Source organism: Haemaphysalis longicornis, unplaced genomic scaffold (genome assembly GCF_048455015.1).
Source record: "Haemaphysalis longicornis isolate Haplotype H1 unplaced genomic scaffold, Haemaphysalis longicornis Haplotype H1 scaffold_4, whole genome shotgun sequence".
Classification (NCBI taxonomy): domain Eukaryota; kingdom Metazoa; phylum Arthropoda; class Arachnida; order Ixodida; family Ixodidae; genus Haemaphysalis; species Haemaphysalis longicornis.
In genome coordinates, this window is record NW_027526361.1 from 126,024,291 (window position 1) to 126,038,908 (window position 14,618).

Genomic DNA, 14,618 nt, shown 5'->3' on the forward strand with positions numbered 1-14,618 from the left:
TGATGATGACTAGAACAGGAACGTGCCTGTGGTGACTTCTTCTTCTTCACTTCTTCTTCTTCGCTTCTTCTTCTTGGTTTTCTACAGGGGGCATTTCCTTGGCAAATGTCTACAAAGACTATCGTCTTTTGACATTTGCAACGAAAGGGGCAGATACGCGGCCTAGTCTTTTGTTTTGAGTTCTAATATGCTGCCGCCATATGAAGAAATCATTTGCATGGCCGCCATTATAGTGGCCGCATGTGTTAATATGACGAAATATGTATTTATCTTTCATATACTAGGGTTCCAGCTCTTTCGCTGTAATGGCCCATTGTTTAGGGTAAATTCACCAAATATTAGTCACGCACTAAGATGTCGCTCTTTGTTACGGTTTGTGCCTCTTGCGAGTACTTGGTGAAAGGAGATGTAGACAAGCAGAGGTTTTCCTAATTACAGTAATGGTGATATGTATAACATCACTTGTTTCTAAGAGACGGCATACAGCGCGCAGATCCCAGCCAATGTTCTCTTTCTATCATTAGTTGTATTAAAAAATAACGTAATTCTGGCAATTTACCCAGCTTGTATAGATAGCACACTGAACAATCAACTAGGGAATCTGAAAATAATTTTTCTGCTTCCAAAGGAATAAATACTTATTTCCGACTAAAGACGTTGCGCTAAGGGCTCTGTTCTCTGGAACAATCAGACTGCTTCAAAAACAAACAAAACACTTTCGCATTCCACGTGTCTCACCTGTGGTGGAGTTCCAGGCCCATCCATCCTTTGTTCCTTGCACGATACATGTGCGTGCCCTACGCCTCGCTAATCGCGCTTGCACATTCAATTGTTTAGCGTAAGTTCTCCTTTTACAGTAATCCCCTATAATAGCATACTGGGAGCCCATTTATAAGGAACCCCCCCCCCCCCCCCCACCGGGGGGGGGGGGGGCCTCACCATTGATAAATCCTTATTCCGCTTGTGGCCCATCACTTCCCCATTCCGACGTTCTTCGCTGAACTGTTGTGATACGTCTCATGACCGAAGCAATGGCCCGTAGTTGCATCCATTGGTAATGTTGCACACGCAACAGAACATGCCAAAAACGTGTACTGCATCTACATGTATTGGTCCTCACAATTCTTGTGTCTCGAGAGTGAATGGCATTACTTACCTGTCGCATGAAAGCGTTTCACTGTAAATCCAAATATTTGTAATTTAACCTCGAAGTGGCCATAGACTGTTCGGAAAGAGCTACTGAAATATTTGTCCAACAATCGGAGGCATCGGATAGGCTTGGCGGAGGGTAATATCAAGTTCCATTTCTGCATTCGAAACGCTGGGAGCTTTGTGGTATGAAACTGTGGTCTGCGTTGTTCCACAGTGAATATTTACCGCGATTGCCGAAGTTCATGCAAGGCCCCCTTCCCATGTTGCTTGAAGTTACGTTGATCAAAAAAATCATATTATAGCCGTCTGTGCTGCCAATTTACCAACAAAAGAAGTTTTCAACATCTCGCTCAGTTATTTTACACCCTTGGTGGCTTAGGAAAGCCCCATCGAAAAAACAGTCATTTCCTTTTCCACGATTTATGTGCAGGCATTATATTTATTCTCTCGCTCTTCAAATTTCTTGCTACTTAACCCAGTTACTGAACTGCATATGTGATACACTTCTTGAAGAGGGGCTATATATACATAGCTTTGCGCGCAAAACGAAAGGAAATAGTATATAGACGCAGCATTCTTGAGTTCTGGGTAATTATTATAGTCTCTCCGGTATCACTTTCATACCACAGAAAATGAACCTATTGTTTTCGAGGCGTCAGCATCAGAAGGGCGAATGGGTGATGATTGTAGGATATAACGCGCCGACACAACGAAGGCGATGAGGCGCGCCGTAGTGGAGAGCTCCGGATTAATTTTGACCACCTGGGGATCTTTAACGTGCGCCGAAATCTCGTACACACGGGCGTTTTCGTTTTTCGCCTCCATCAGAAACTCAGCCGCCGCGGCCGGGAATCGATCCCGCGACCTCGTGCTCAGCAGCGCAACGCCTTAACAACTGAACCACCGCATCGGGTGGAGGGGGATTCAAAAAAAAAACCACCGGTGTTCATCTAAAGACAGCCGTGCGAAGTTAGTACCCGTGAAGGGGGGACGTACTGTGAACGCAGGGCCCCAGGGATGGACGAAAAAGGACCTTGTGAAGCGGAAACAAATGTAGCCACGTGCCGACTCATTTACGTGGAGGCGCAGCTCGAGCCGAGGGTCGGCCGGTGTGCCAAAATGCTGCTCCACATAGCTGGCGCTGGGTCACATTAGAGCACTGCACGGACCCGGGCCGGCCCGAAACCCGGCCCGCGGGCCGGGCCGGGCCGCCCGAAGTTGATTTTCGGCGGGCCCGGGCCGGGCCCGGGCTCAATTCCGTGGCCCCGGGCCGGGCTCGGGCTCGACGCCGTGGGCCCGGGCCGGGCTCGGGCTTGACGCCGTGGGCCCGGGCCGAACTCGGCCTTGAATTCATACGCACGACCATTAATAGGTCCGACGTGAAGTGCAGAAAAGAGCATCAAAATGAATATTCTTGGTTTATTTTTGCGCGCTTCTTGCTGTTAGTTGTACTCATTGTTTTAAAAACGTGTTTTTCTAGGTCTGATGGCCACTATACTGCAATTTTAATGACATTTCTTGTACTGCATCAAGATTTTATATTTTGGTGTATAACATACCAAAGATACGATTGAAAGGAATGCCCAAGAGGGGAAGGAATTAATTCAGACATCCTGGAGCTGTGCACCTATGTCTATGTATGTACACCTGTGTTTTAGATGTCACACCAATCAAAATGCGGCTGCCGTGGCCGGAAATCAAACACGCATGCCAGAGAAACGCCACCGCTTAACGACCACTGCAGGTGAAGTTTTCCAACACGCGTACATACTCGCTGATTCAAATGCGGATAAAAAAATTTCCGCAATACCAACTTGTGGCCGAGACAACCACGTGAAGGTGCCAAGAGTCGGGTAATCAAAGGTGATGGCGTCTCTCGTCTAAGAATACGAGTTATTATTACGCCGATGTGGCGTGAACTGCAGACGGTGAAAGCTAAACTACGTGCACTTTTAAATCCTTATTTTTTGCGTTCAGTTCATGACGTGCTTGTACAGACTAGATGCTCCGTCTGATGGCTTGGAATATAATAAACAAACTTTCTTCAGCGTCAAAGACCGGGCCTGGTCGCACACGCGCGGGCCCTCTCTAGGCCAAAAAATAAATCACCGGGCCGGGCCGGGCCTGAGCTTGAGATGGCGGGCCCGGGCCGGGCTCGGGCCAGGCTCACTTATGAATGGCCGGGCCCGGACCGGGCTCGGGCTAGGTGTTACGGGCCCGGGTCGGGCTCGGGCTTCGCGAAGCGGGCTCGGGCCGGGCTCGGGCCTTAAAATCAGGCCCGTGCAGTGCTCTAGGTCACATTGATCGTCAGCAGATATATTTTGTGTGACCACCTACGGTCGCAATCCCCCTTTCTGACAGTCGTGCCATAATCGGGAACAATTTATTAACGCCAATAGCTCATGTACGGTGTCACTCCGCCAAAGCGACGTTCATGGGTGTCAACGGACGTGCGCGTTTTGAAAGGAGGTGTTTATGAATGCGTAATAGCGCCTGCGTTTTCCCACGTAGTTTATTTGTCACCACTGCGGTAGTTTATAAGCATATTAAGTCCACAAAATCAGGGAAATGGCTGATGTCATGTTTAAAATATTCCCGGTAACGCACTACTTGCGCCGCGCGGAGTAACATCCGGCTGCGGTGATGAGGCAAAGCGGCAACTTCCGTTAAATATTAGCGGCCAGGAAGCCAGCGACCTCGGGTTAGATTTCAGTGCAGAAAAATCAGGAATAATGGTTTTCAATGACGCTACCATTGATGTAGTGTCTATCCAGCAAGGCGAATTACCTAGAGTGAAGGAATATAAATATTTGGGAGTGTGGATAAACGAAGGGGATAACTACTTAAGAACTCACGAGGAGCAACTTGAGGTTAAGGGAAAGCGAAACGCAGCTATAATGAAGCATAGAGCTCTGTGGGGGTATAACAGATATGAAGTAGTAAGAGGAATTTGGAAAGGAGTAATGGTTCCGGGTCTCATGTTTGCGAATGCTGTACTCTGCTTAAAATCAGACGTTCTATCAGGCCTTGAAGTAAACCAGAGAACGGTAGGACGTTTGGCCTTAGGCGCCCATGGAAAAACAACTAACGAAGCAGTTCAAGGAGATATGGGCTGGGCGTCGTTTGAAGTTGGAGAAGCACAGAGTAAAATATGCTTTGAGATGAGGTTGATGGCAATGGATCAACGAAGTTGGGCAGCTAAGGTTTTTAGGTACCTATACTTGAAAAGCGTGGACACGCAGTGGTTAAGAAAGACCAGAAGGCTAACGATGAAATACGGAAAGAACAGTGGAGAATCCAAAACAGCCAAGGTAACCAAAAAAGAGGCAAGGCAGATTGAAACGAATAAATGGAGGAAAAAAATGGAAGCTAAAACGTTGTTAAAGGTGTACAGGGCTGAGAAATTGAACATCAGAAAGGAAAACTTCTACGATAATTCCCAGGGCAGTGCTTTGCTTTTTGAGGCTAGAGCAGGTTGCCTGCGAACTAAGAGTTTTGTGCAGAAGTATTCACAAAATGATGGGGTATGCGCGGTCTGCGGAAAAGAAACAGAAACCATGCGGCACATAGTGTTAGGATGTGAGGGTATCCATCCAAATCTACATGAAGGGAATAATGGGCTTCCAGAAGCCCTAGGATTCAAGGGTATCACAGAGGAAGTTAACTTCAAAGCTCTCGAGGGGACGAAAAGAAGATTAGAATGCTGGTGGACGAAAAGCAGAGAGGGGAATATTGCCGAGGACAGTTACCACATGTAACAGAAAAAAAAAAGTATTTCGGGCCTAATAAGCTTTAGTGCCTCCCCTAAGCAGCGCTAGTATTAAACCAAGAGTGTAAAACATGGTTGTATTAGTCCTTTTTGGTAAGATGACATGTCATCACCCCGCTTCAAAGGGGAAAGCAATAGCAATCATCATCATCATCGTCGCCGTTCTTAAGTTGTCACCGAATATAGTGGCTATGTTTGTGTTCTCTTTGCTATCGTGATGACAGAGATGCAGCTGGTAGCGGGGCAAGCCACGTGGCAGGCTCAGCCTTCGCACAGAGCTGATAGGGGGCTAGCTCAGCCGTAAGAATGTCCGCTTCATTTACAGCCAATTCGGCACGCGATCGCTCTTTCCCTCTGCCGTGGTAATGGATTCATTTGTGTTGTGTGTGCTGTAAGGTTAAGAGTTAGGAACGCCGCTGCATGTACTGCATATGGTGCAAGTGCGCCTGCATAGCGTCGGCCAAATAAGGCCGAGATTATACCGAGGCGTCCAGCGGAAACGAACAAGCTAAGGCTACGCCGTTTGTCTATGCTTCGGAACAAAGCATAATTCCAGACCTCAATAAGCATCGTTCTTACCATTCCTTGCAAGAACAGGAACCTGAAAAAAGGGCAAAAGGGGAACGCCAGTACAGACGCATTTTTGTGGAATAAATTTTATTTAACCACTCTTTATTTTTCGTCCTCATGTTTCAAGAAGGTTTTTTTTTCTTTGGGAAATGTGACCAGTCACGAAAAAATTCTTTTTTACGTCGATGTTTTCCTTGGTATTTCATTTTTCATCGCCTTGTGCTACCGTTCAGAGGCGGAGAAAGCCTTTTGTATCCGTATGATATTTAGCGTCGCAACGTTTCCTAAGCTGTCGGGAAAATCTCTTTCAGAATACAAGGAAGAGAACGAATAAACTGCAGCGTGCTATCTTTTCCTCTGTAGCCATAGCAAACGAAAGAAGGGGACAGTGAAGACACAACATACGGTGCCGTCCACTTTAATAATAACAAATAAAAAGGATGACTGAATTTAAAAACAAAAAGTACACCTATTTACAACTCAACACTGAATAAGAACCTACAGTCATGGACAAAATAAATGTGAACAAGGAAATATGAACCAATACACGCAAATTTAAAAACATTCTGTTCGCGTAGGCCTAACATTGGAGCGCTGTTGGCATATTTTGAAAGCCAGATGTCCTACCTTCGTTATTGTAATTAGGCAAGCATCAATTTGTAATTCAATATTTTCTGATCGCGTTTCATTGGTCCATCACTGTACAATGCAGGCGGCTGACATTTTCAGACTGCAATGAAATATTTAGCGCCATGAATGCTTTGTTATTTAGGATTACGCACTTTTTTAACAAAAAAGCGAAAGTAACGTTTCTTAGCACTTATCGTATGGGCCTCCATCAGCTTGTAAGCAATGAGCCAAACAAACCTACTGAAGGCTTTAACATCGCTGCTAATATCTGTGGCTTCTATTAGCCCGCCTACTTTCCTCCGGTGGCGCCTACAGATGACAGGGCGAACTGTCTGCTCGTAAAGGTTTGAGCACTTGTTAACCAGAAAAGACGCTAATTGCGACTGCCTTTGTTCGGGAATTCTCGTCTCTTAAACGGGGAAGGTTTTAAGAAACGCAAAGAAATAAATCAACGAGGCCACTCGAAGGCGTCCACAGGACTGAGTCTCCCCGTGCACCTGAAAGAGAGGTCGCACCAGTGTTGTTCGATGTGTTCATTTCCCGCACTCTTCGCACGAGTCGGCAGGTTCCTCAGGGTCGTCACCGGGCAAGCACAGGTGCCTTCCTTGTTGTGGTTGGGAGGCGCTGGATGACTCTGTGTCATCGTTACAACTCTGGAGGAGTAAAACGGCCACAGTCGCAAGCTCTCCGTGAATCATCACGCTTATTTCCTCTGGTCATGTCCACGTCGAGTACACTATACCGAAGCTGCCAGCATCCTCAAGAGAAGCAGGACTGGCAGCAGAGATCTAACGTTGTCGCCACTCTGCGCACTTCCGTTCCCTGTGCGGGAAAATACAGGCATCAATAAATACATATCCATATATTATACAATGCATGTTCCAATGCATGTTTTCAGAGTAATGCCGCGCTGTGTGACTGCATAGTTCTTGACCTTACTTTAATACAAAATTATAACTACGGATAATGTGAGGCCCGAAAATATGAGCAGAAAATATGGAATTCAAGGAAATATGAGCAGAGTCCATTCGTTCACTGTATGTGCCTTTGTTATTTAAAAGAACGTCCTCGACGACATCTGAGCTACAAATCCGGCCAAAGGTAAACCAACCAAGATATCAAAAAATATATCGCCTTTCGTAAACGAACAATTGCAAAAGAAGGACTGACTGTTACAGCCGTTTTTCGCGTATGACTTGGCACCAAACTCACCGAACATTGAACTACTAAGGTAGGAGAAATTAACAGGGTGTTATTACACATACTCCTAGACGAGTTCCCAAAAACCAATAGTGGTGGGCGGTTTTAATTACGCAACAAAATGCACTGGTTGCTTCAAAAACGAACGTAGAAGAAGCGCTTGGACGCTGTGCTGGGATGTAAGCCCCCCTACTGCTTAAAAAGGACGTTAACCCTATTATCTTCCTACGAATGCCTCCGTTCTTGCGAGGCTGTCTTTTTTTTCCGCTTTTTTCATTTGAAGGCCGCTTTTTTACTGCGTGGACACAAGTTCAGCCCTTTCTAACGGCGACCCCTGCGGAAGCAGTGACCACCACATTTCTTTGACGTCCTGGTCATACGTATGTCACTCCGCTGCTTTCAAAAATAATGCGATGTACATGCATTGCCGTTGCATGTATATGTTCAAACATGGACCTAACAATTTTTAGACCACTCAGTAAATTGCTCCAGATTGTAAAGCGAAAACATTTCTCGTAACAAGCGGAAACAGGTCCAGACCAAAACCGCCGCCGTCGGTTTGACTTTTAAAACGGCAAACAATGACTGTACCAGAAGAGCTATGTGCGTATCTTTAGACTAGCTGTTTATCGAAGAAAGTAAATCACCAGGAAGATAGGAAAAACATGCAGCTTACGTCTGGAGAACGGGTCCTGAAGCCCAGAGCTTTGCCTCCGGTCGACTAGCTGTGTCCTGAGGGCGGTGGTTGCGGTGAATTCCCTCACTTGCCGGGAGACACACTTCAGGCGCAGCTCACCCTTGCTGAAGTGCTGTTCGCCGAGGCGGAAGCTAAGCCTGACCGCCTTGTTAGGCAGCGGCGGCAAAGAAGTGTCAAACACCACGCTGTTCTGTCCATGTGCCTTTGTAGAGGACACGTACTGTGCTGGGGCCTTGGATCAGGAACAGGATGCCGAGGGCGGGCAAGGGAAATATGTAAGAAGGGAGGGCGGAAAAAACAAAACAAAAAGGCAGCACATTTATTTTCTGGATTCATTATCGATATTCCGGTGCTTAAAGTAACGTTCAGGGACAAGTTAGTATCTTCGCAGCTTAACAGCTCTGTGTAATGTTTTAGTTTTTTTTTTTTGTTTCCGAAAACTTAATGGTCTCATGGCTTCTTTCTAGTTCTTTCAGAGAAAGAATAATGTCCGAAGGTACATATAGGCTGCGAGGCACGCTGAAATGGAGCACCCAAGATTCATTTTGACTACCTTTGGGTCCTTAACGCACGTCAACATCTTGATTCACTGATATTTTGTGTTTTATTTGCCTGTACCAAAAAGAAATTGGCGTAGATAGCACCAGCGGTGCAAGGTTGCAGAAACAGCAGGGCTGCTGGCCCCTCTCCCTTTGGCGGAGATCCAGCTGCTTCACCTCACATGGATTTCCGAACTTGCCAGTGCAAGTTCTCCATGACTGGCAGGACTGGATCATTTTGTACGTAGGTTTCCACATCTGTCACAAAATAGACCGCGTTAGCACGCGCTAGAACTCGCGACAGCCGGCTTCGCGAACTCGGCGTCGGCAGCGCGAACTCGGCGTCTGTGCTACCGATTTCTGCCGCCAAAGCACGTGAACTGACGAGGAGAACAGAACGTGAGAGTTCACGCCATGAGCGATGGGCCGAGTGTTGTCGAAGGTCGAGCTGACCCACACTGGGCGCTCCTCACGTGTCGCGCGCTGACGTGCGGTCGGTATTTTCTGTTTTTTTACGAGCTCGTGACGTGACATATGCCCACGCGCAAGCCTGCACGATGCCGGTCGCTCTTCACGAAGCGCACGCTCATGTGCGCTCGGCTGGGCTGAGTTTTCTGGGAACGCTCAACCGCGTAAATTAAAGCTTAAGGAGCTAGCTCTGCAGGTAAAAATGGTTGCTGCGGCCGGGACCATTTCCATGTCCTAGGGCTCAAATTCTCTCAGCGAGCCTTTGAGTTTTTTGGAGGAATTCTTTTATTGTAAGCAACTTCACAAAAAACGTTTCGTAAGTCGATGAAAAAGGTTCAGTCATGCAACTACCTTTGTTCAGATAAGGGTAACGACGTTACAAAATTCGCCCCACTAACGCCCATTTTTCTGACGCCTAATTATCTTTCTTTCATTTCACCGATACGTTACGGAACACTATCTCAAAGGTAATATTGTTTTTTGGAAGTTCATCCGTCATATTGTAAAAACACGTACCAATTTACCTGACGCTCCTGCTGTCGTGTAGTAACAAAATCGGGTGTTGTGAAGAAATGGTATTGCCGAAAAGCAAAATCGAAAAAAAGAGCATTTTTTGCACCAGTCCAGTACTGTCGTTGGTGCCTGTACCCTTACCACCATCTTGTCAAGTTCTGTCAGTCACCAATACACTCAGTGTCGGTTTTCTCACGTTTTTACTGTGCTCAAGGAAGAGAGAGAGAGAGAAGGCTCTTTATTGAAAAAGCAGAGAGTTTTGCCGGCGTTTGTGATCACCTACATGCTTCTCTGCTAGGGGTCGGGGATGAGCACACACCTCTCTCTAGGGCCTGTGCTCAAGGAACCAAAATTTGTTGTCAGCGTTGCTCAATGAACACGGTCGCATACAAGGCTTCTTAATTAATTCTGTTAAACTTTTAAGCCATGGTTGTTACGCACACTGCCAGGATGTTTACAGACCTTATGCGGAACTACTATGAAGGGAAAAAATCGCCGAAGTGATAGCTGATGGCTCGCCCAAGATAACTGCGACCGCATGAGGAACAGCAGCTTATTTCCTTATATAATCATGACAATATTGCCGGTCTGTGATAAATGTCGCCTGCTTGTTCGCCGAAGATATAAAAAAACAATAACAGTATGTGGTTCCTCCGGATGCCTAGCCTGGCTGATGCTCCTCAATTTATTAAAGCCATGCGAGATAATAGACGATATATTAAGCGAAAATTATCCCTCTAACCGAACCCCAAAAAATGGTTCGTTCCTCAAAGCGTCAATCAGAACATCAAGCTCAGCCAAGGTCAATCCCGCACCCCGTATCAATCCCGGGCCCCGCGTCCCGTGCCCCGTTTTCTGCAGTGATAGCTTCAAATGCTGATGTCTTTTGTTTTAATTGCATGGGTACAGAGAGAGGATAAGAGCAGACGAAAAACAGTGCGTTTGATTGTAAATGATCCAAGAAGGCACTTAGTACCTAGTGCGGTTGCGCTGTGAAAACGTCTTATCGTACGCTCGTCCCAAGTGGGTGCGAAGAGAGGGACGGAACACCGCCGCCCGTAAAAAAAAATTGCCCCCACCTCCCTGAAGGGAATCGTGAGGAAGTGCGAATGCATTTCTTGCGCCGAGAGTACACGGCGTAGTAATTCTGCCATCGCCTTGAGAGGCGCAGTACCGGCGAGGGGGAGCTGTCAGGCGAGGGGAGAGGCGAGCGCCGAGGGTGAGTGCAAACCTAACGGGGGGAGAGGCGCGCCAGATGCAGAGCATGTGACGTCATGGCGCGAGGAGAGGGGGAGCAGACGCAAAGGCGCCAGCGTGCGGTCACGTGGGAGTGTGACGTCATGGCGCGAGGAGTGGTGCGGGAGCCGGCGCGGGCGCGCGCAGCCACGGCGCGGGAGGCGGAGCGCGCGCGGGTCACGTGGGGTGTGACGTCGCTGCGCCGTTGCTACAGACGCTCCTCTCCGCTCCTCGCGCCGTTGCTGGGGGAGAGGAGGAGGAGCAATGCGGACGGCGGAAGGTTCGGGGTCGCTTATAAAGTGCATCGCACTTAAAACATTTCCTAACGCGTCGCGTGCTTTTCAATGGGAAGGGTAGGGCGTGGCCTCCGCGATCGGCTACCGGCGGCGCGCCGGTAGCCGATCGCGGCCACCGACGGCGCGCCGCCGGCAGCAAATCGCGGAGGCCACGGGTAGGGACGCTTAGTTCAGGTACTCATCCACTATGTGGCGCGTGCCGGCGGACATCTCGCATTACGTCACTTCTCCTGAGTCGCGAACGCTGCACCTACTTCTACGACGTGTGTCTGTCAGCTTCTTGGTGCGTTTCAAGAGCCGTTTCGCTTACGTTTTAGCCGCGACGGGGCGCTAGTTCTGGGGAGCACTGGGGATCTCATTCTACCTGTCCCTCGCTTCATACTTGCCGCATTTTATCAAAGATATCTGACGGATGCGGAACTGAAATAGTGTAAAAACATATTAATTGTCGGGTAGCAAATAGGGAACAGAAAAACGATATTTTCCGATGGTGCTGCCATTATTTTACTGATATTTTTCTCTCTGGAGGATTTTTGGAAGAAACAATTGCGTGCACATTTTTGTTGAGGCGCTCACTTCTACTATTACTTTCCAAAACTATCACGTGCCTGTAAATTTGAGAAGATTACAGTAAACAAAGGATAACGAGCTGAGGATCCGGCCACGCTGTCCGGGGGCTTCTACAGTACAGTGCTCAATTTTAAAAGTGCGTACCGAAGCGGAGTGCGAACAGCGAGGGCAAAACAAGAACGAAATGCGGAGGGCAGAGAGGGGGGATGCCCCACTCAGAAAATTTCGGGACCCGTAATCCAAGTAGATAAGCGCGCCAAGCCGCTATCAGCCTGCGGCAGCACAAGTATTATTGCTCGGTGGCGAAGGCATTTTTATCAGCTACACACTAAGACAGAACAGGCATGGTGAAAAACAAGCAGGCGTAGGATCGCCGCCTGAGGGACGCTAAAGAAACTTTCAACTATTTTGCATAGTTTCCGAGAAGCGGCGCTCGCCGGCGCACATGAAAGCACACAGGAAGGGTACGGAGAGGGAAAGGGTAGGAGATAGCGAGAGGAGAGTGGCTGGTTGCCATTTTTCGCTCCCGCGTTAGGCAATGATTATACAGGCGGCGTTGGACGGAAGGAAAGAGTACGAGCGTGTGCCACGACAAAATGATAAAAATGGGTCCTGGCTGTATCCGAGGTCGCAGTGCGTTCGTGTCTACAGCATCAACTGAGCGTAACTGCGCCTAAAGTTTTGTGTTGCGGTGCATTCGTGTGCGTTTTCTGGGCGCAAAAACCGAGCTATCGGTCAGAAAACTCAGAATAATCGCGTTGAACCACCACAAATGTATACCAAAACTCTGTGTCGCATCTATTTCATGTCCCACGAAGCTTCATTGCTCAGCCATTTTCAGAGAATCGCTCATCTTTTTAAATAAAGAAGCGTCTTCGCGTACAAAAAAAAATAAAAGAAGCTTGCTCTCACGCGTAAGCCTTGGTAGCGCAGTTGTACGCAACCTTTACGAGCATCAGGACGGTTTAGTAAGCGATTGCAGCCGATTTGCTTCTTCGCTGCCACAACTTCCTCTACCCAACACTGCTGCTATAGAGGGAGCTTCCTTATTTTTTTTAAGTGATACTCATTGGACCTAACCCTAATGGGGGGGGTGTCGGAGGGGGCGCGGTGCGCTGTACACAACCTTCACTACCATCACGGTGGCTTAATTCTACCATTGCAGCCGATTTGCTTCTTCGCTTCCCAAATGAACTTTACTCCATCATTGTCGATAAATGATTGCGCTTCCTACATTTTTTGGACGGGAAATTATTGGGCATCACCTTAGAAGGGGCGTACGCTATGATGTGTCTTTCGCGTTCCGACCAAATGTTGCCAAGATTACGGCGAACGCTGGAGTCTTTCTCGTTCCGAGCAAGTGTTGCATCGATTACGGCGAACGCTGGATTTGTTTTGTTTTTGTTTTGATAATGTTGGCCGATCTCTCTAAGTGGGTATGCTCGTTTTGACAATCGAGGCCAATGTCCCTTAGTCGGTACGCTCGGAATTCTTCTATAAGTAGGTATGCTCGTCATTTTCTTGGTATTTTTAACTAGGGACAAGAAAAACAAAGATTTGCTAAACAGCTCCGCTGTTAGTATGTCATGTTTATCTGTTCAGAAGTGCAACTGCAATTAAAATTATTTTGGCTAGGCTAGCAGCTTCCGCGCAGCGAGACTCGACCGAGCAACAGGAGCACTTATTCCAAGTGGGTAATGATGTTGGAGAGTGTGATGGCCTGATACTATTTTGATACAGACTTCACGTCAAAATAATAGCAGCAGCCGTAATGGCGGCTAAGTGTTCATTATCAAAAGATTACATTGTGGAATTTCTGTTGCACATGTAGTACGAGAACGAATACATTGAACCTTACGGAATACCAAAGGGGCAGGTAGCACCACGGAAATACGGCCACGATGGTACGCAAATCATAACTCGAAAAATTTGGGCTTAGCGATGAGACAATTGAGAGCCTTAGCGACTTTGTACTGAGAAGAGGTTCATCCACCCTCGCTAATAAAAGATTATTATTCGGTCAAGTAAAAAACACGCGTGTTATGGTCACACGAAACGAAAACAACGTACACCAAAAATGACATGTAAAATGTGTGTTTGTTTAGCTTCCTAACAACATTATTGTCCCATATTAGAAAGAATTCAGTGCGCTTACATACACTTATTCTTGAACTAAAATTTTTCTTCGGCTTTTTAGTGCATATGGATTGTATTAGTTGTTTTGTTAGCACGAGAGGAAGCATATTATTTTAAACATTATTCACCACACACTTTAAGGGCAAAATTATCAACCAATACTCAAGTTCTCCCTTCATTCGTTTTTGTTTTCCGTTGCAAAATAACAGAAAACAGTGCCATGGCAGCCTACAAAAATGCTGACAGCTTCAAAACACAGCCACAGCCTGTAGCCACGATCTTTGTCATTGCCTACGTAGAAGAGATTCGCGTTCCGTCTCTCAAAAGCTGGGTTGTTTTGTGTTTCCCTAACACAGTGCAAAGGGCTAACAACTAGGTCACGTAATAACTGCGGCTTATGGGTTCGCCCTCCAAGATAATTGGGCGTCCGTATACCACTTCAGAGGGATTACTTGCGTACACATCCAAATTATAAATGCGCCTGTTGTAGTGTTACGCTATATGGTTCTGCCACATAGATTCTCTCGACGAAAACAAGCGAGGAAGGTATCCTATCGCTGTTATAACTAATTAGGTACCCCTCAAGTGTAGCGTAGGTCACTACAGGAACGCGTATGCCCGGCGGGCAGACTAAGCTTACCTCCCGGTCATTGATGAGCCACTTGATGCCGTGTGCGGTCGACCCGATGTCGAGATTGCAGCTCAGGTCGACGACACTTCCCAGGCTGTAGTGGTCCTTCCTTCCTTCTATCCAAGGGCCACTCATTCGAGGACCTGTGGCATCGCGCAAACGGAAAGCAGCGGAGCCAGTTAGCTGCGTTCAAGATATAAAATGTACGTAG

General features: G+C 47.3%; 1 protein-coding gene across 1 annotated transcript in view; it reads right to left on the reverse strand.

The window, feature by feature from the left end:
* Nucleotides 1-5,592: 5,592 nt before the first annotated feature.
* Nucleotides 5,593-14,618, reverse strand: part of LOC144180558 (uncharacterized) — a 97,695-nt gene continuing 88,669 nt past the window's right edge. The window contains exons 6-8 of the mRNA XM_077708887.1: nucleotides 14,417-14,550; nucleotides 7,998-8,250; nucleotides 5,593-6,943 (exon numbers count right to left, since the gene is read on the reverse strand). Coding sequence (XP_077565013.1) covers nucleotides 6,858-6,943; nucleotides 7,998-8,250; nucleotides 14,417-14,550 — 473 coding nt within the window. The 3' untranslated portion in view covers nucleotides 5,593-6,857. The remainder of the gene's footprint in view (nucleotides 6,944-7,997; nucleotides 8,251-14,416; nucleotides 14,551-14,618) is intronic.